General features: G+C 38.3%; 2 protein-coding genes and 1 long non-coding RNA gene across 3 annotated transcripts in view; 2 read left to right on the forward strand and 1 right to left on the reverse strand.

Annotated features, from left to right (window-relative positions):
* Positions 1-207: 207 nt before the first annotated feature.
* On the forward strand, positions 208-12,045 carry LOC115768070 (sodium-dependent phosphate transporter 1-B). The gene is made up of 7 exons (XM_030712530.1): positions 208-287; positions 8,048-8,100; positions 8,161-9,359; positions 9,473-9,898; positions 9,973-10,143; positions 10,207-11,107; positions 11,170-12,045. Exons 3-7 carry the CDS (start codon positions 9,167-9,169, stop codon positions 11,522-11,524), a joined length of 2,046 nt encoding a protein of 681 aa, XP_030568390.1. The 5' UTR covers positions 208-287; positions 8,048-8,100; positions 8,161-9,166; the 3' UTR covers positions 11,525-12,045.
* Positions 5,863-6,190, reverse strand: LOC115768075. The gene is made up of 2 exons (XR_004018468.1): positions 6,090-6,190; positions 5,863-6,018 (listed from the first exon to the last, which is right to left on the reverse strand). It is a non-coding gene; the product is annotated as an uncharacterized LOC115768075 (long non-coding RNA).
* A 1,584-nt stretch (positions 12,046-13,629) lies between the features above and the next one.
* The window catches only part of LOC115766909, a 32,572-nt gene continuing 24,028 nt past the window's right edge, over positions 13,630-22,173 (forward strand). Inside the window, 2 exon segments of the mRNA XM_030710991.1 lie at positions 13,630-13,741; positions 20,675-20,735. The gene's annotated coding sequence lies outside the window, so the exon portion shown is untranslated.

A 22,173-nucleotide genomic window follows, 5' to 3' on the forward strand; every position in this document is an offset into this window, starting at 1 on the left:
ATTGATAAAACGTCGTACCACATATTCATATATATATATATATATGTAAAGATTTGTAAGCTATTCACAATTTAATATACAAATTTTTAGCAATCGACATATCGGTTGGTGGAGTTTTCTGTTAAATGAATGAATTCTGCTGTTAACATTTTCTCGATATAAGCATATCGATAATGAAGAACTATCGTCATTTTTAGCAAGCCGGCGGTCGTAGTTGTGCGCGCGCGTTCATCACGCTTCAATTTCTCGTCAAATAAATTGTGATTTGAAAAAGTGTCGCTATTCAAGTGAGTACCCGAAAAGAAGCAAATAATTAACAACTTGATTGCAGCCAAGCGCTCTAGCCAGTAAACATTTTTGTTGTCAAAGACCAACGGAGTAGCGGATAAGTTTAATAAGTGTGTGTACATAAGTGGGTGTATGTATATAGTCGCCTGTGTATCCTTGCTTAGTCCTTCTGGCGCCGCGTGTCTTTTTTCATAAGCCCGCGTGTGCATACTGTCTGTGTGTGTGTGTGTGTGTGTTCCTGTCGTGTGTGGGAGACTGCGTGCATGTGTGTGGGTTTGTGCTTATACATAAATACTTACATTTATTAGCAAAAAAAAAAAAAAAAGTTAGGCGTCTACTCGTTTTTAACATTTAAATTGCATTTGTTTGCCCCGGAAAAATCAATAAATGATATAGAAATTGAAAGGCACGAGACCAAGAAAATGTTAGCCATAGATTTTGTTCTTCCTCTTGCATCGCAAATCTAATGAAATTTGCACATTTTTATTGTTATCTCTGGTACAGTTATTGTCCTTGCGGGCAGTAGAGCAGCATATACACAAATCTTACAGTTCCACATGCGCTGTTGCCATGTGCAGCTGTTTTTAAGTGTGTTGTTGTTTTATTGTTGCGTCGCAGCTGCTGTAACAACAACAACAACACAGCCCTGTCTCGCTGTCCCTGTCTAGTTAACATATTCCAATCAGATGAATTTCGTTGGCCTGCAAAATATTTGGTCATCCCTGTGCTAAGCCCTTGTCGCCCGACCCAAACCCCAGAACTAGTTGGCATGAATCACGCGTGCCGCTCTGTCTTGCAGAGCTCTTAAAATGTTACAGATTTTCTTATTGGACATTTCGAATTGGTACACACAAAACCCCAAACTGTGCACACTTAACGATTGAGCACAACCAAAACAATTTTAAATGTATAGAAAACTAAAAACAACAATATAAACATGAAACACGAGCGACAAACATGCGGCGGGCATCAAAATGTGTTCGACACGCTGCCGAAACAGTGGCTGTAAAACTGTATTGGTCTATTGGTTGCTGAACACATACATATGTATATGCGCACATGTGTGTGTACAGAAGAAATATTTCAAATTAATTTCCTTTGGCTTGCGTCAAACACGAATACATGTGTACATATACATGTTTGTATGAGTGTGTGAGTATGAGTTTCAATTGCAAACAAGTAATAATTTCTGCACGTATGATATCACGAGTAAACAAAACAATTGGCAGCAGCAGCCGTCGCAGCAGCAGCAGCAGCAGCAGCAACCACCCCAACAAGGTCGCAGGCAATTGCTGGCAGAAGGACAGACCATAATTCAATTTTGCCGATGCAGTTCAAACTGTTGACAAAGTGACAAAGTACAGTTAACATTCGTTATGCTCACCTCGTTCTGCCTCTCTCTCTCTCTCTCTTCTGCTGAATACTTTGCACCTAACGGATATTGGTTAGATCTATCTGAATTACGCTGGCTTTCATCTACAGACTTTTAATTCATTTCGTATTGGCTTTCGTTTCTTCTCTTATGCTCTGCCCCGCCTACGCTTTCGCTGTTACCAGGCTGTTGCCTCTATGCATGAAGATTAGGTACTCGCCAGTATGTTCGTGTGTGTGTGTGTGCGTATGTGTACATATATATATGTAGTTTCAATAAGAAGTTTAGCATGCTGCCCGCGTCGCTGCCTTCTTTTTTGTTGTGCTGTTGTTTTTGCACGCTGCTATAAACCTTTTTTGTTGTTGTTTTGTTCTTTGGTTTCGCACGCGTTTTCATATCAGCCGATAAACTCGTGTGTATGCCGCGCAGAAAACGGAACAAATATAAGATAACATATATCGCAATCATAAGAGTTTAAGGCAAATGTTAGTATAAGAGCTGGGGAAGGAAAGAGGAGTAAAATGGGACAGAGAAAGGGAGTAGAGAGAAACAGAAAGTGTGAGGGAAAGAGAGAGAGAAAGAGAGAGAGGGAGAGTGAAGGGGGGAGAGAGAGATAGAGAGAGATATATAGAGAGAGAGAGAGAGACAGAGAGAGAGAGAGACAGAGAGAGAGAGACCGAGAGAGAGAGAGAGACCGAGAGAGAGAGAGAGACAGAGAGAGAGAGAGAGAGAGAGAGAGAGAGAGAGAGAGAGAGATAGAGAGAGAGGGAGAGATAGATAGAAAGAGAGAGATGGCGCGAGAGAGAAAGAAAGTTAAATCAACTCTTTACATGCTATCAACGCGTAACGACCTGTAAGGCTTACATGAACTTATGAGAATCGCATAGAAGGGCAATATTTTAAAATACCTTTAATTCGCTGCACAGTGGGCGGAAATTACCAACTCTTGGTAAAAGTATTCCTATAAAGGGAACGTTTTAAGTCTGACTCACCTGAGGGTTTTTTTTAATTGGGCTGCTCGATAACGTTTTTTTTCCTCCTTTTAACAGTTGAGTTGCACTCGCAAATTGAAGACCTTATTGAACTTCAGTCGAATTGATTTGATGGACGAGCACGTTCAATTTAGAAACTGATGTAACTGATGGCCAATAAATATGGCTTGTTTAAGTACGTATTCCCTTTGAGCTGCTGCTCGCTGCACGCTGGAGAATTTCCACTTAATTGAATCGAGGCCTTCGGCCCATTTACAGCTGTTGTTGTTGTTGTTGTTGTTGCACTTTATGTTGCACGTGCTTGTTAATTACTTAGACAGTTCGCGCAGCTCAGCCAGGCGTAGATGAAAGCATTTCCAATTCTGTATTATTGATTTGCATGCGCTTCACTGTGCACAGTTTGAGAGCGACTGCTGCTTGCCAGTTTAATTTTGTTTTGATTACAAACAAAAGAAAGCAACCAGGGTTTCGACACGACCTTGAACTTGCAGTTGCAACCACCAAAAGAACAGAATATAAATAAAAATAAAACCTCCCCCAATCCAAAAAAAAAAAAAAAACGCACGAGTTAATGCCTTTACCTGGGACTCGCTGCAGCCGGTTTCTGGACAAGCGGAGATTCCTTCTTGCTGAAATGCGGCAAATTAAATCAATATATTTGAATTAGCTGCACTTCTCCCCGTTGGCAATGTCAAGGCTGACAGCGACAGTAACTGACCCCCCTCCCCCCTAGCCACCCTATCAGATTTTCGCAGACACGCAAAAATAAACGTGTGACGTCTGTTGTGCAGAAAGCCTACAATTCAATTCAGTGTTAATATTATTTGCATAGATGCGAATGGGAAACGTATGAAACGTGAAATAGCTGTAATTTATACACGCACAGTGGGACGAGCTCTGATGATTTAATTGTAGAAAGATTTGTATTTAAATATTTTGTTGAGCATCTAAATTTTTGGTGAAAAAGAACTTGAAGTATTAGAGTATTAAAATTGGTGCGGAAAATAGTTTGAGAATTTTCAACTTTTTTATTTATTTTATGATTATATTCATTAGAAATTCATGGTTTTCATAAAAAAAAAGGGTAGTAACTGTAATTTATACACGCACAGTGGAACGAGTTCTGTTGAATTAATTGTAGAATCATTTGTAGTTACACATTTTTTTTTTGAGCAACTAATTTTTGGTGAAAAAGAACTTAGAGAATATTAAAATTGTTGCAGAAAATAGTTTGAACATTTTCAATTTTTACTTATGTAATGCAACATTAAAATGGTCTATAAAAATTATTTAATCTGGAATATAATCATAAGAAATTCATGGTTTTTATATGAAAAACAAACAAAGTAATACATTTTCGATATTAGTACATTTTTAATAAAATTAGAAATCTTTCGAGTGAAAAGTTAATAATTTGACAAACAAATTAAAGAATTTTTTCTTAAAATCGTTGCGACATAAAATTGGCCTATATCATGGCGCTTATTAGCCATTTTCCCCCAATTAAGTGGCTAATATTCAAGTAAATATTGGTCAACTTCTAGACATTTATTGTCAAACATTTAGCCAACATTTCGGCAATTAAAGGTCATTTCCGCACATAATTGGGCAATATTCTGGTATTTACTGGCCCACATTATGGCGGTAGTTATCAATTTAACGGGTATTAATACTTTTCTTATTTGAAGTGCGGAATAACAAATCTAGAAATTTCTTGAATTTGATTTGGTTCAATGCAAATAGGCATCGACACACTGTGCATACCCCATACTGACTAATGCGTGTGTATGAAACAGTTTTTTTATTTCTGTTTTATTGGATCGTCATAATGCTCAGTGTTATTTTAGTTCCATGCCATACCCTGTGTTCGATAAAAAGCCGTAAACGTCTTGGATTTAGATAAAGCATATGAGTTTTTGAACTAAATAAATTCATTGCACATAATGTGCTTTATAATTCTGCATTTATTATCGAAATTAGTTTCAACACAATTCTTTACCTGGTTTCCGCAAATACAGGATATATCAAAGTCATGTTTGCATATCTGTTTTGTTTGTTTATTTTTGAGACGTCAGGCAAATATTGAATTTATGCCCCTTTCTCCTCTGAACAGTTCTGACTGCACTGCAGTGCTGCTAAAACCGGCAAATGTTGCGTGTTTTGTATTTATTTTTAGCCAAATGATTGCAAAATACGCCATAAATTGCCAATTATTATGATACCCTTTGAAGCTGAGTAAAAGGTGTATACAAGACTTGGCTAAATGTGTGTAACAGACAATTTAGCTATGGAAATTTCATTGAGTTAAGGGCTTCTCGGTGTTGGGAACAGGGTATCTCCTAGTCGGGCACTACCATTCAGGCACGAGCACTTTTACGTGTTTTGAGCTAGTTATATAACAGGAATACGTTTTTGTGTAGGGGCAAGTTTCAATGTGTTGACGGCATCTCGGTGCTGGGCACAGGGTATTTCCGAGTCTAGCACTCCCATTCTGGTGGGCGCATTTCTCGTTTATAACAGGCAGTGTGTTTGTATATGTTCTTTTTGTATAGGAGAAAGTTTCAATGTGTTGACGGCAACTCGGTGTTGGGTACAGGGTATCTTCAAGTCTGGCACTCTCATCCAGGTGGCAGCACATTTATGTGTGTTTGAGCCACTTGTGTAACAGACATACTATGTTAATGTAAAGGAGAACGTTTCGATGTGTTGACGGAATCTCAGTTAAGGGTACAGGGTATCTCCAAGTCTGGCTCTACCACCTAGGTGGACGCACTCTCTGCGTAACAGGCAGTATGCATATGTTTTTTTCTATAGAATAAAGTTTGATTTCAATGTTGGGCACAGGGTATCTCCTAGTCGGGCACTCCCATTCAGGTATGAGCACTCTTACGTGTTTTGAACCTCGGTTATATCAGTGTAATGGAAAAGTTCTCGCCGTAATTGCTGCCTGGCAAGGGGGCGGGGGCGGGGGCGTAACTAGGGTGTTCGCTTATGGAAATTTTGCGAGCATATGTCAACGTAACTTAAACGAAGTCACGACCTTGAGCAGGCGCACAGGCATTGTCCTGGCCGGGCTACCAGCGCATGCCCCTCGCTCACCTGCCCCGCCCGCTTGGGGTAGAGAGGTCCTTTGTGTGAGGAGCGCCATTGTTTAGATACATTTAGTCACTCCTTCGGGTTGTATTCAATTTTTATAGGCACACACACATATGCCATAGATTGTGGATTATTTTATTGGTATGAGCTAAGAATGTAGCATATCCAGTTATAAAATACATTTCTTGGTAAATAACATGTTGAGCTTGTTTTAGCATCTGCCGCCGAGATATGGTCCATAGTTGAGGCGACACCATTTATTGGGATAACCTAAGGCAATTCGAAAACGCAAACAACTTTATTTATTTCTACGATATTCCTTTCTCAGCTCGTTTACTTACGTGGCCATTTTGTCGTTTTGTATTCTCCGCGTGAACAGGAAAAAATTGACAATAAAATAAAAATAACTGAGAAAGGTGCTTGCATTTTCGATATTTTATTTAAGGCTTTCTGTGTCAAGCACACGACTTTAATACCCTTTACTTTGCGTAGATAATGTACCGTACCAAATTAACAATTTGAACTGTGAATATTTTACGCGATTCCCGAAGAAATCGCATTAGTTGGGCTTATACAATAATCATTCATTCTTCAAACTGAAAATACGTTTTTTATGATACTTTTCTTGTGCCCAGTTTTCTCTTCAAATTTTTGGTTTATATCGATAAATTCGTTTCTCTATATATACAACTTTTGGTGATCAATGCACAGCACAAACCCTAGACTTTTCTGGACTTTTCATTATAGTTGTCTTATGTGCTGAGACTGGCTTTGAAAATTCCACCCGAAATACATTTCTTTGTTATTAACTAATCGGCTTTAAACATTTTTGCAAAGATCTCTCTTCAAAATCGCAGTTTTCGGAAAATCCTTTTCTCTTTGGTAGAAATGGGGTTCAAAGATTTGGCGAAATTTTCTTATGAACATTCATTTGAGATTGGATTCACACTTTTTGCAGAATCCACTCTTGCTCAGTGGAAAATGCGTATCAAACATTTCTTGGGTAAGATATCTTACCATAGAAAGAATTTGCTCTTACAAGAATCTACTTTAGGACCGTTTGTTCTACTGAAAGCTATATGATATAGTGGTCCGATTCTGATAAGATTTTGCATATATGTAGGAAGCATACTGAAGCTTATAGACGTCCACTTTGGTCAAGATATCTTGATGAACAAAAAAGTTGTTCATACAGAACCTATTTATAGACTGTTTGTTCCTATGGCAGCTATATGATATAGTGGTCCGATTCTGATAAGATTTTGCATATATGTAGGAAGCATACTGAAGCTTATAGACGTCCACTTTGGTCAAGATATCTTGATAAACAAAAAAGTTGTTCATACAGAACCTATTTTGGGACTATTTGTTCCTATGGCAGCTATATGATATAGTGGCCCGATTCGGCCGTTTTCGACAATTGTACTGCCTGCAACAGAAACAAGGATCTATGCAAAGTTTCAAGACGGACGACATTAACTCGGCTTTTGGTGTTGATCTAGAACTTGAATACTTTATGGGTTCGGAAATGTCTCCTTCTAAGCGTTACACAGGGTATTACACAGGGTATATATATACAGGGTATAATGACTGCGTTTAAGTTTTCTACGCTCGGGAATTGGGTGAATTGTATTGGCACGAGCAAGGCCGGGTAATATATAAAATAGTATTCTTATGTCAGAAAATAATATTTTCTTACTATTTTCACATGATGAACTTTACCTGGAAATGCCTATATTAGCTTGTGCTTACAACTCTAGAAATACTTGATGAGCTCTAATTCCTTGAATTTTCTGTGTTTAATTATAATCTTTTGCTGATTTGCATGAAAGAAACAAATGATCTAATCTGATCCATTAAAGGCTCATTAAAAATAACACAGTATTATTTGAACAAAGGCAGTTACGAGCATGAATAGCCGATTTCTTTAGAATTGCCCTGACATTAACTTTATACAGATATATATATATTATATATGCTGGCCGCCCATTCCGGTCAAAGTATTTGTGGCGCGTGTTCAGTGGGGCGTGGGGCGCGGCCTAAATATACAACGAAATTGCGCCAATTTAAACAATATGCAATTTTTTTCAATTTACTTTCCAATTGAAAAGCACACCAAGAACAAAGCCGGAACTGGTTGCGGCCAGATTCAATGAAATGCGAATGTGTTTTGTCATTTCATTTGATTTTCTATAACGCGAGCTGCATTAGGGGTAGTCCGTTCTGATTTGGTGCTGATAATTAACTTTAATTTGAATATTTTTCAAGTGCATTTATTGATATTCAATTTCTTTTGCAGACATGGTGAATATCTCTCTGACGTGGAAACAATATAGCTGTCCTAAACGTCAGGTATGTGAGAGAGTCTTCAGTTTAAATTTTAACATGAACTTTAACCGAATCCAATTGCAGTTTACCAAGTCGACTACCATCAGCTGCTACTCAACATAACAAGAAACTTCTCTGCAACAACAACACCAACTCCACAACTCGAACAGCAACTAAAACAAACAAATACAACAACTACAGCTACAACAAGAAGAAGAGCAACAACTGCAGCTGCCAGAGGAAAAACCCAATTGAAGCTTTTCATTCGAGTGCATCAAGGGGTTTAACATACAAGCGGAGTTCACATTTGCCCAATCAGAAGTTTTTCCCAATTAGAAATTTGGTCAGCTGCAAGCTGTAAACAGTTGAGAGAGAGAGAGTGAGAGGGAGAGGGGAAGAGAGCGAGAGAGTATCATTTTATTAACTTATTATTATTATTAATATTTTAAACAGTATTTAGTGTCCAGTGTTGTTGCACTGAGTCAGTATTTGGTGTGCAGTGTTGTCACACTGAGTCAGTATTCAGTGTCCAGTGTTGTCGCACTGAGTCAGTATTTGGTGTCCAGTGTTGTCGCACACTGTTTTGTGTTTAGGCTTACGTAATTTATTGCATACTTTTAGGCAAGTCGAGCTGAGCACTGCTTCAGCTTTGAGAGGGAGGCTCAAATAGACCCTAGGGGTTCCATCAACACGAACAGTTTTCGGTTGGTTTTTTTTTTTTCAACGATTAGAATCGTGCGTGCGCATTTGTTAGTGTCCATAAACGCGACTGTACTTTAATTTTCATTATGAAAATAACAACAATGAAGTCTAAGCGCAAATATGGCTGTTTAGAAAATATTTGAAAAGAATTTTTCAATTATTAATAATTAAGATTTGTTTCGTCTATAATTTATTATTATTGTAGAATTGTATTTTATAGTTTCTTTTGCACTCAAATTTGCCCAAACATTTCATTTCCTCTGCACCACAAATCGGTTCAAAAAGTTAAGGTTCGACGAACAGACAGACAGACAGACAGACAGTTGTTTGTTGTTGTTAGTTTAAAGTGAGTTTTCTCTAAGAAGTACAACATTTGAATTAACCAACTATGGAGAGTTATTCGCCGGATTTGCTATGGATGGTCATTATCGGCTTTCTAATTGCATTTGTCCTGGCCTTCGGCATCGGAGCAAACGATGTGGCCAACTCCTTTGGCACCAGCGTCGGCTCCGGCGTTCTAACCATACGTCAGGCGTGCGTTTTGGCCACGGTCTGTGAAATTTCGGGCGCAGTTTTGATTGGTAAGGCCCAAAACAAGTCTAAAATAAGTTATTCAAATGCCTAGTGCATAACTCAAGCATAATTCAAGTTAATATTCCTGGAATTAAGCCACTTTTATTGTGTATTCCTGCAGGCTACAAGGTGTCCGATACGATGCGAAAGGGCATACTTGAGGTGACGCTGTACGAGGGCGCCGAGGAGGTGCTTATGCTGGGCTGCATGTCGGCATTGGCAAGCAGCGCCATATGGCTGCTGGTGGCGACGTTTCTAAAGTTGCCCATATCTGGCACGCACAGCATTGTTGGGTCGACAATTGGCTTCTCGCTGGTGGCACGCGGCGTCCAGGGTCTAAAGTGGACAACGCTGTGCACTATTGTCGTCTCGTGGTTCATTTCGCCGGTGCTGAGCGGCTTGGTGAGCATTCTACTATTTCTGACCATACGCCGTTTCATATTGCGCGCCCAGGAGCCCTTGAAGGCGGGCTTCCGTTCGCTGCCCATCTTCTACGGCGTCACATTCTTCATCAATGTCATCAGCGTGATTCTGGACGGTCCCAAGTGTAAGTAGAAGCTGCCTAAGCTAATTGCAATTGCTTAAATTCCTACTTAATCAATTTGTGTGCGTCCTCTGCAGTGCTTTATATGGACAACATTCCCACTTGGATAGCGTTGACCGTCAGCGTGGGCTTGTCCCTGCTGGTGGCGCTGCTGACGCAGCTGGTGGTGGTGCCGCTGCAGCGGCGCTCCATTGCCAAAAAGCTACGCGCACAGAATCCGGTCAAGTTCAATTTCGAGGACTCTGTGGGTAAGTGTGCACCCACAGCACAAAAGCAAAAGCAATTACTCAGCGCTTGGTTCAATCTTATAGAATCCTCGCCGTCCGGCAGCCCCAAGAAGCAGCGCCGTCCGCTTTCGCTTGTTAGTGAGGGTAAACCACTGCCGGCTATTGCCGAAATCACCGAGCTGGTCTCGCTTAGCGACAATTCGCCGAAGACCTTTAAGCTAGCGCCTTACGGCCTCGCGGCCAAAAACAACAATGCGACTGCCGAGGATTACAAAATCGATCCGGAGATCATACGCAAGGCTGAGGATCTGCTGGGCAAGGCCAGCCTCGATAATCCCGATCTGACTGTCACCAGCTTAAACTACATCGACGAGCAGCAGAATTTACAGCACCAGCAAAACGGACGCAAACTTCAGGAGTGCTTCAAGCGTGTCCAGTCACCCAAGGAGGAGCACAAGTCGCAGCAACTGGCTGCGAATGCAGCTGCAGCCGCTGGCAGTGCAAATCCAAATGCCAGCGCCAGTCCAAATGCCACCGTCACCAATAACAATCTGCAAGTTGTGCAAAGTGCTGGCAGTCTGGACCTAATGATCAGCACCACCTTGTCACCGAATTCCAGCAAGGTGCCGCTCATCGAGAGCAAGGAAGCGCTCAACGAGCAGGAGGAGGAGTTTAAGCGTGCGGCCGGACGACGTGCCAGCAGCAACGAGGAAACGCAGGAGGTGTCCATGCTCTTCTCATTCCTGCAGATACTGACGGCCACCTTTGGCAGCTTTGCGCACGGCGGCAATGATGTTAGCAACGCCATCGGACCACTTATCGCCCTCTATATGATCTATCGCGAGGGCTCCGTTATGCAGAAGGCCGAAAGTCCCATTTATATTTTGATCTACGGTGGCATTGGCATCTCCGTGGGTCTCTGGCTGTGGGGACGACGGGTCATCGAAACCATTGGCAACGATTTAACAAAGATCACCTCATCAACGTGAGTACTCGAATATATTTCAAAAATGTAAATAAGTTAATTTTTTATTGCTCTGCTTACAGTGGCTTCACCATTGAGGTTGGCGCCGCGATCACCGTACTGCTGGCCAGCAAGATAGGTCTGCCCATTTCGACGACACATTGCAAGGTCGGTTCGGTGGTCTTTGTGGGTCATGTGAGTGCCGCGGGCCGCAAGCAACAGCGGCAGGAGCACGAAAAGGGGCTGGGACCGCAGCCGGAGGCGCCGGCACAGGCGGGCACTGTGCCCGCCCCGATGGAGGACGGCAGCGTCGATTGGCATCTGTTCCGGAACATTGCGTACGCCTGGATTGTTACCGTGCCGGTAACCGCATTGCTCAGCGCCGGCATGATGTACGTGCTCTGCGCCCTGGTTGTGGATGATATGGGTCAGGTTTAGGGCGAACTCTTCATTGAATTATTAATTGTCAAAGCAACTAAACTAATGTTTCGTAATTGTACCAGTTGATAAATGCAAAACTAAAGACAACAAAAAAGAAAGCAAAACTAAAAACAAAACACCTTAAAACTAAACTTAACAAAATTACTCACCTAACTAAGCAAAAGTAATGGAAAATGGAAAATGGATAAGCAAAGCATTTTACTTAACGTCTGAACATAACTGATATTGGTATTGATATTGTTTATATATATACGATATTGTAAACATTTAAACATAGCACTTTTGTTATTTTCCTCTTCATTTTGTATGCCCAAAATTTGATTTAATGTACGCCTTTTCTTTAAGTCCAAACATTTAAATGCAGCGCATTTTTGTTATTGTACGAAATGATGTCCGGTGCAATTGTTTAATGCATTCAAATTAAAACACAAATTGTTTCAAATTCCTTTTGGACAGCTTTAAAAAGAGTATTTTACATTTTATACATTTCAAAGCAATAGAGCAAAACACTTATGAATAAAATACAAACTACTACAAAAAATTCCAGTTCAAAAGCTTTTCCTGTTACCCCAACTTTGCTCTCAAAGCTCTCAACAAGTTGAATGGAGTCAATGAGACGCCTCTCATTGGGTATGCAAATTGTAGCTGCAGCAAAAGCTCGCTCACATCTGCGACTTGGCATGCAAATGTGTTGCTCAAAGCTTCTTGAAGTTGGTTAAACTCGCTCACGCGCAGCTTTTGAGCGCGGCAGCGCTCGAGCGCTGGAAAGCTTCGGTCAGTTGAGTTTTAAGCTTCGATGCGTTCGGTTGTTATTTTTGTGGTCACAATCGGTTGGGCAAGCTCTGCCCCCGTACCTGTTTCAAGCCTTAAACTCGTAACGCCTGCGCGTATTTCTTATGCATTTTAAAGCGGTTGCAAATCATGCGAAATAAGTAGTTAAAACGTTAACAAAACAAAATACACACAATTGTTAAATAATTGAAACACAATAGTTGTGTTGCAGGTGTAAAGTGTGCACAGGTGTTTAAATGCTCAATTCCAATTGGATTAATGCTAAGGAACTGAAAGGTAAGCGCGTGTTTTCCAACACTGATACAAACTATTAAAGCTTGTGCTGAAACGGTAATTGATGACATATTTGATAAAGTTGTTAGTTTTTAAATATTTTAATCAAAATTTTAAATAAATATTTCTTAAAATCAAATCTTTTGCATTTATTAGTATTTTATTTAGTATTTTTTTACGTTTTTTTAAATATATTTTTTTGCTAGTTTTTTGGACTATCTAATTGACTTTACTTCCATTTAATATCATGTTCTCACATTTTGCTCCACCGTTTGCTTCCCGTTTCTGCACTTCCTGACATTCTGCTTGGTTCGGTTCTCAGTTTTGTTGCGTTTGATTTGGTTTTCCGTTTCCATTTCTCCAATGACAGGTCGCCAGCATTTTCCCCGCACATCTATCTATCTATCTATCTATCTATCTGTGTCTATCTATCTGTCTGCACGGTGTATTACTTAATTTCTTTGCTTAATCCGATTTGCGTGCATTGAACTCTTCTTTCTCATCTGTGGGGCTTTAAAGGTGTGCTTTGCCGCTCAAATTCTCCAAGTTGTTGTCTTTGTTGTTGTTTTTACTGATTGTTTTTTCTTCTTCTTTGTTGTTAACTGGCAAGCGGCTTGTTCTCATTTTGGGCCATTTATTTAATGAGCTATGTCTTGTTATTGTTTTTTGCTTGAAGCCTGTTCGCAGAATTTTTTTAAATGCGCACAAAACAAATTCGCAATTTATTATTCGACATGTGCATGCTTCGAATTGTTGTTTATCAAATTTATGACAAAATAAAGTGTAATTGACAAAAATTTGGAATACCCCTAATAATTGCAATATCACATGAATCACATGAAATTTGATTTATTTATACATCTATTTAAATCGATATATACAAATGAAAACCTTAGTCCCGACTAGAGATCACTTCTCACTTCTGCAAATCAAAAGAAACGCACTTTTAAATATTGCCTTTCTACGCGATTCTCATGATGTCAAGTAAGCCTTACAACCTTTCATGCTTTGATTATTATGTTTTAATTTCTATCTGCTTTCTCGTTCTTTCTTGTCAAATCTCAAAATCGCTGTAAATGTGAATTTTCTCCAATTTCATATAATAATCCCCATTTAATTTTAGTTTGTCGTGTTATGTGTATGTGGAGGGTAATATCTTCATAATTCAAGTATGTATTGTATATTCGTATTTAGTTTAAACTCGAAATCTTACATATATGGAAAATCTTATAAGCATCGGACCACTATATATGTATATCTATATATGTATGATAATTATGATAATATGGCTGCTATAGGAGCGATCCGTTGCAAATTATGATATTGAGCCCATTCTTGGCATATACGAATTCTGCCATGCTCTTGAAATATGTGAGAAATGTTATCAACATTTCGCTCTGTATGGTAAGAATCGGCTTATAAATATGTTCTTGTCTGTTTATCAAGATAATGTTTCGCATATCTGAAGGACCTTCAGCCATATTTCACGAAGGGTAATTAATAGAAGTCCTGTTTCAGTTTGAAATACTTCGCTTAAAGACTTTCAAATCATATAAATACATTTATATATATATGCAATTAAGGAGGTGAGAATGAAATTCGCAAACACTGTTGAAGCTAATTAATTTGACTGGCTGTTAGCCAGGCTTGGCATGTGTGACATCTGACCCATTTGAGGCATTGAGCAGGTGTTCTTTGAATTTAGCATGCAGATAGTTTGTCCAGGTAGCTGCCAGCTACGTCTAGCGGTCTTTTGCCACTTACTGTGTCGGCAAGCAAATCACTTACGAAAATCAAAGCCAATTCTCTGGCAGAACAAAAGCCAGGCAAAGCCATTAACTTGGCCAAGAGCCGCGGCCATAGCAAATGGCCAAAAGTCATTAAGGAAAAAAACGCAAAATCTATTGAAATCAGCGAAGAAACACGCCTTAAAAATATTTCAGCATTTTTTTGCGCCAGGTGGGGGCAGACCAGGTGGGGGGCATGCCAATTTGAAATCGCCAACTGGGAACTGGGAACTGGTTACTGGCTGCTGCCACTGTTAATTATGCGCTTATCAGTTCATTTCTGGCTACTGCCAGGAGTCCACTGCGGTAATTACACACCTGCCGCCACTCACCTGGATTGCTTTCCGTGTGCCATTATTGAGCATCGCATCCATTAGATACAATTTCGAGTGCAGCACATAACAAAATCGCGCTGCTGCTGTACAACATGTTATTACCCGATTCTGACAATCCACTTTTGCATACGTACATATATGTGTACCTGGTGTGTACCTGGCGTATACCTGTGCTCGTTATGATAGCCCTCGCGGCGATCCGTTCCCCTTTGTCCACTTTCTCCGGCAGCTTCTGCTGCCCGACTCTCGTGTGAGCTGCTCCAGAGACACCTCCCACAATGTGATTGCACAAGCTATAAAAACTTGCTAGATATTCTCCATTAAAATGTTTAAATAAATCAGCTTTGACTTTTAAATATATACCGATCGGTAATAAATAAACTTGCTCATATTAAGAAAATATATGTAAAATTATAAAATTAAAAAAAAAACTCAGTTTTACAAGCTTAGCTAATTAAGCAAACTATAAAAGAAAATATAACTCAAAATTTAGATTAATTTAAATATATATATAAATAAAAATAATTAATATAAAGTAATTATTTATTAATACTATCTACATTTAAGTTCCTGCTATTGTTCAGCTGAAGGCTGGTTCATATAAATAAATTTAATTTTTTTGTATTTTATTTTATTTTATTTATTTTATATTAACAGCAAAACCTACTATTATAATAAATAAATAAACAAAATATATATAATATATTATATATATATATTTATTCGGATTAATAGTTGTTTGCCTAGCAAAACTCTATTTCTCAAACGAATCTATAGAGTTATGTGATATGGTCGCAGTCCGATTATTTAAATATTTTAAATAAATAGCATAGTAAAGCTACTAAATTCTAAGTTTAATCAAGCTATCTGTATAAAGTTTTCCCACAAGAATTGCATTTATTATTCCTAAAAGATATAGAGTTACGATTCCATGTTCCGTATTGCCTGAACAGAAAGCCGAACCTACTGAAAAATTTCGAGGGTATGCTTTTAAGACTCTGAGACTAGTTTTTAAAGGATCAAGAATATATATTATCTACGATATATATCTCTATCTATATATATATATATTACACATCTGCATCTATATGCTATCTATATACTCTGCCTGCGCCTTCTTTGATCAGGAATATATATATATCTTTTTATATGTAGAATATATATATATATATATATTACAAAAGCGACTTCATCTATATGTTATCTATATACCCTAGAAGCGTCTACAGATTTCCCTATTTGTAGTTAGTTAATTTTTTTTTTTTTTTGTAATATTTGTTAATTTTTTGGCATCAACTTTCTAATGTGAATGATTTTTTCTTCCTGTTCGATGGTTTTCCTTGAATTTCCTTTATCGGCCCGTCTTGCACTTTGCCTGAAGTTGTACTGCGACTGCATTTCCCACTCGGGACAACATTTCATAAAGTTTATTAAACTTTAGCCAAATTGTTGGGGCGACAAACGCCCCCTACCCCCCTCCCTGCCCGCACGGCCCATTCACTTTTTCGTGTTGGCCGCCGCAAACAAGTTCATCAGCATTTGGCCAGGTTTGGATACAGCTTCAGCTTCAGCTTCAGCTTTGGCTTCGTCTTGGCCAGACCAAAACAAACTGCCAACTCCTCGTCGACGGGTTGTTGGTTAATGTTGTTGATGGCAATGGAAATGGCTTGAGCCGGCACATGGAGCACGTTGCATTTGCCAAGGCAAATCTGCGAGCATTTGCCATGAATGTTACTCAAAAAAGAAAATCCTCACTGTCAGGTTTTTCTATCGAATAGGCATTTGCAAACGCAAATTAATTGTTCAATGCAAAACTGTTTGAAGTTGAGATTGACAAAAAACACTTTTTGGCGAAATTAAACAATATTTATGGCACGCTTTGGCAGACTTTTCATATTTCAAAGAAAACATTTTGGGAAAATACGAATATAGTCTCTTAGTTTATTTTTCATTCGATTTATTTGCAAATAAATGCATAAACAACTTCTTAAACAATTCCAAGGTAAAACCCATTGAAAGTTCCCATTCACCTGCATAAATTCCAGCATAAACAAAACATTTGCACCATAAATAAAACTCAAAAGATTATAGAAAAAATATATATATCTCGACTTAATTAGGAAAATGCTCAAGTGCATAAGTTAACCACAACAACAACAACAGCAGCAGCAGCAATAACAGCAGCAACAACAGCAGCAACAGCAACAACAACAGCAGCAATAACAGCAGCAACAACATTAACATTAACAGTAACCACATTTTTTCATCAGTCAGTGAAGCAGGCAACCCCGTATAATATGTCACCCAGCATAGCTCCCCCCCGCACACATGCATAACACGTTCTGCCCAGCGCCCCGCCTCCCACACCCGCAGCCCACACACTCTTATACATAGCAGCGCCTTGTAACGGTAACAAGTCGCTGAGCAGCTGCATTTGCATTGAAAGTTGTCTGGCAGTGCGAGCGAGCCAGACAGTTCACCACGATTGATTCTATGAAATCGAAATCGGAATCGAACTCCGAATCGAAGTCCCAATCGAAGTCCGAACGTTTCCCGCTCTTAAATCGCAGTCAACGCACAAAGCATAAATAAACCAATTCCAGATATGGCATTACCAGACATACAAATTCTTTGCGCTCCAAATGGATGCAATTTGTTGCGTTCTCATAGGCTCTAGATGTTTCTAGCATTTAATGCATTCTAAGTTTATACGATAATAGAAACGGATCTTAAAAATATATTAAAAATAAATTGAACATTTTATAGTTTTCATAGGTATTTTGAGACAGGAATTAATAAAAAAATATTTTAAATTGATTTTATTAAATGTAGAAGTATATACTCACATATATATATAGTTTTTCACTTCATACTAGAAATACTTCATTCTGAAAGATTTGAGAAGAAATACTTTTAGAGATGTTATTAACATTATATTATTCATTTAACATTTCAAAGGGAAAGGATAACAAGGTCAAATCTAGCGCGCTTTTTCTTTTTGAAAATATTTAAGGTTCACAATATTTTCAGTAGAGCGGGCAATTATGATTAAATTTTGATTAAATTCATTTTTCATGAATATCTTGAAAGCAGAAACAATTCTTATTGGTTTAAGCTGGGATTCTCGTGTGCGGTTTACGTCCTCCAGTAGACCTCTGTTGATTTATCTTACTTCTTTAGTACTTCGTTGAAATATGATTTGGGTAATATCTATTCATCTTCCATGTCCCTAAGTACTCCTTTTTCACTTAAACCTTTCAATTAACTATGCCTTGCCTGAACTACTTCGAGTCCTCTGAGATGATTACTGAGTATTCTGCTCGAAGTTTTCTCCTACTCTATAAAGTCATCAAATCTTAACTATTTGGCAAGTAGATAGCCTTACCCATTAAAAGTGGGTAAAAAGGGTATAATGTATTTGCGCAAATGTATGTAACAGGCAGAAGGAAGCATCGCTGACCCCATGAAGTATATATATTCTTGATCAGTATCAATAGCCGAGTCGATCTAGCCATGTCCGTGCGTCCGTCCGTCCGTCCGCCTGTCCGTCCGTATGTATGAACGCAAGGATCTCAGAACCTATAAGAGCTAGAGACGTGAAATTTTGGATGTAGGTCCTACTACTGCCTACGCAGATCGAGTTTGTTTTCGATAATCGATTCCAAGCAATCGATAAAAATCGATATCGAATTCCTGTTAAAGTCAGCAAACTTATATATAGTATATATATCAAAAACATTTCATTTTTACTCTCGGGAGCTTTACAGCCGTATTTAATATACTTTACAATTTTAACTTATATTCGTATATTTCTATAAAAAAAATATTTAAAAAAATTGCCAAACATATTTGTCGTATTTAATATATATATTAGAGCATACTCTAAACTAACATTAATGTATTTTAAAATTATAAATTTGCACTCAATTTTCATTTAACTTACTGAAAACCTGTTCCTTGACTTTTTCTGCTTTCCACAATGAAATGAAATATGAACAATAACATAAAAAATGAGTGAATTATACTCAAATTGTTATTAAAATAAATGTAGAAATATCAATTGCTCCGATTTCCATTCAATGACTCTCGCCTTTGTTTTGATAACAAGTTTTCGGTCTGGCATTCAGTTTCGAAATCGAAAGTTTTGGCCCAACTTGCTTCGAAATCCGTAGAATGTGGCAATGTGCTTACCTGCGGCACCCAATTTTGGCAATCATTTTTTTGTGGGCGTGGCACACTTGTGTGCTGTGTGTTGTGGCTTTTGTTACAATTTCGGACGCTTTGATTTTGTTATTTCCATAGAAAATCAATCAAAATCTTTGGACACAAGTCTTTGATATTCGATACTCGGCACTCGAAACGCTTCAAATACCGAAATACCGAAATGTGTTCGAACGAATGAAACGAACGAAATTGCGCATACGCCCAGTTGTGCGATTATTTCTTTGCATCTGCCAATTGAATTGAATTGGACTGAAATTGTAGCTAGATTTGACTGTTTTTATGTCTGATCTATTGCTGCGTGCATTTCATTTTAGTTTTTAGCCCACTTTGCACTTATCGAACGCATGTCGACCCACATTTGATTTTGTATCTGAGCATTGCCTTGAGTTCGATTTGTTGTTTGCCAAACTGACCCAAAAATAAATCAAACATAACCAAAACTCAGCATTGCAAGCGAGAGTTCACACCTAAAAGGCTTTGCTGCAAATTTAACAGTTTCGGTTCTCCATGATTTATGTGGGGCGACCGTACAGGTGCCCCCGTCTAAGCCCAACCCATGCAATTACCCAGCCCAGGCTGACAACAACAACAAGAAAATCTTGTGCCAAATTCAATGCAAATCGCATTAGGGTAAAACAAACAACAACAAAGGCAAACAAACAACAACTTGTGCATGCCACAGATAATTTGTAACAATTTCCTAATAGCATTTAACACACACACACACACACACACACACACGCAAATGAAATCAAAGTCGAGCGAATTCTTGCATTGGCACAGGGTATCTGGCAGTCGAGTGCGGTCTGCAGCTAGACGAATCGCTGTATTATGAATTACCAAGACGATTTAATTAGCTTTTTGTTTATTGAGTGGCTGGCTAATAGCCCCGCTGCGCTGATTATGGTCCATTTGCATTGAGTCTGGGTTGTTGCCTCCATCAATTGATGGCAGCTGGCGAAAGGGGGCAAAAATCTGTATAAGTAATCTCTATAATGCCAGCGCCAAAATGCTTTAACTAGCTAAAAAGTATCTTTCTTTGGCAAACATTCAACTGAAAAGTAAAAGTCGCCACGACTTTAATCAGGTTTATGCGTGTGCAAGAAATGCCTTTGTTTAAGAATTTCCTAGGCTCAGACTTTGCTTTCACAAGCGAAATAGTTAAGGCTCAAATATTGTGGTAATATGTGAAAAGTTTGTTTTGGCATCTATCTATATATCTATTATACTTCTCGTTTCACACTCTGTATATATCTATAATATAGATAGTTAAAAAAAGGCTTTAAGAAACTATCTAAAATTTCTATTAAAGTTCGGTTAATCTCTTGTAAATATAACCCTTATTTATAGAAATATTTAAAAATAAACCTTTATGCAATTGATGAAAATCTGAAAAATATTTAAAAATAATTAAAATCTCGCTTATATACTATTTGCTTTTGCTTAATACAACTCAAAGTATTAGACGGCACACATATATTTTGGCGCTCAGTCAAAAAAAATTATGCTCAATGTATGCCTAACTACAGTATGTATTCCCTATAATAATTGATATATTATTCGCTTGTTTATATTTATATGTGACTTTTTATGTTTTACTGTGATTTGTTTACATGTGAAAGGCAAGGAACTTCTGTGCGCATTAATATCATCTCTACTCTCTTACTTTAAAGCAAACTTTATGTTAATGGTATTTGTTAATTAATAAATAAATACAATTTTTGTTCCCTTTACAGGTTTGTGATTTTGCCTTCACAATATGCCAATCAAAACTGAGCTCATCCGCACATAAAATAGGTACTTGATTGTTTACTATTCATATTCATATTTTGGCTGTGCAATTGGCGTGGACAGCAAAAAAGAAAAAAAACCAAATAAAATTCAATATCTAATTGCGCATTTATCAAAGCAGAAAGTTTGTTAAGCCCAACATATGCAAAAAATACATTAGTGGGCGAGTCGTGGCCACAAGTTGAGATTCGAGTGGAAATTGTACTTTTGGTCAATGCGCGGCGCGATTTATGGCCAAAGTGAATTTGCCTAGTTGTAAATTGGGCAGCGCTTTCAAGTTCAATGCAATGGGAAAATTTCAATAAACAAAATGATGAGGAGGAGAAAAAAAAAGCAGCCTCAAAATTGGCCACTTGAAAGTGAGTCGCCGCTGTCGCCGGCAGAGTCAAGAGTTAAACGGAGGAAGCGGCAGATACGTTCGCAGATGAAGCAACAAGATACAGATACAAGCGTCTTGTCAAAGCCAAACCTAATGGCTTTTTTGCGTTTCATTGAAGAGATCGCCAGACTCTATAGCTATATATGGCCATATGTTACATGCATATGTATATCTCTTACAATTTGGCAGCTTGTTGAAAGTGAAAAGTGTGAAAATGGCTAATTAAATGCACGGATAACTTGAGTGCACAGCTTCAACGTTTGTGCCTTTTAACTCTGAAAGAAATTATCTATATACTTATTATATATGAATATAAAAAAGATTTTGATTCGCTTTTGGTCACGTTCGTTGGAATTTCTCTCGCACGCCTGCTAATTATGAAAATTTCATGGCATAGGCCAAGTTTGTTGTTTGAGTCTTTTGTTTCAGCTCTTTGAATTCTACATGCGCTGCCCACAAGCAGCCCAACCTGGCGTATGTTTGCTCTGAGCCTCGCTTTTTGCTTCTTTTTCCTATTATTATGGCTTTGGGTTTTAAATGGTTAACACTAAATGCGCAGCGGCACGTAGCTGTAATTACGCGCCAAGTTTGTTGCCTAAGTCTTTTGTTTCGACGCGCTCGTTTATTTGCTTAAATTAAGCAAAGAGCAGCCAAATGAATGATGATGCCTCCAGTTTAATTGGACTTTGCAATGGTTCCTATAATATGGCATTTATTTGTGAACTGGTCATGGCACAGAGTTCCAGTTTCGGCTCAGCTATAGGAAATACTTCAAAAACATATTCTAAGATTTGCCTTCATCTGTTATTTATGGCCAAGCTAAACTTGAAGCCGTTGAGCTTTTGTGTTCAGCTTCCAAAGCAATCTTGTTTGACAAAATGTTGAAAAAGTCTACGGAAATTGATTAATTAGTAGCTCGAAATTCCCAATTATTCCCAATCAAAGAAAAAGTTGCTTAAGGGAATTTCGATTACATATGCCTGTATTAAAACCGGTTTTCGACTGCGAATTGAATTTAGACAGAAACTAAATAGAATATGATTAGAAATGATATGACAAATGTGG

Source organism: Drosophila novamexicana, unplaced genomic scaffold (genome assembly GCF_003285875.2).
Source record: "Drosophila novamexicana strain 15010-1031.04,08,12 unplaced genomic scaffold, DnovRS2.1 tig00000009-arrow-pilon, whole genome shotgun sequence".
Lineage (NCBI taxonomy): Eukaryota > Metazoa > Arthropoda > Insecta > Diptera > Drosophilidae > Drosophila > Drosophila novamexicana.

Bases quoted from the DNA above. Each gene is read 5' to 3' on its own strand.
- LOC115768070 (XM_030712530.1), top strand. From the start codon at position 9,167: ATGGAGAGTTATTCGCCGGATTTGCTATGGATGGTCATTATCGGCTTT. The intron at 9,899-9,972 runs GTAAGTAGAAGC...CGTCCTCTGCAG, and splicing joins GATTCTGGACGGTCCCAAGT to TGCTTTATATGGACAACATT. The intron at 10,144-10,206 runs GTAAGTGTGCAC...TCAATCTTATAG, and splicing joins CAATTTCGAGGACTCTGTGG to AATCCTCGCCGTCCGGCAGC.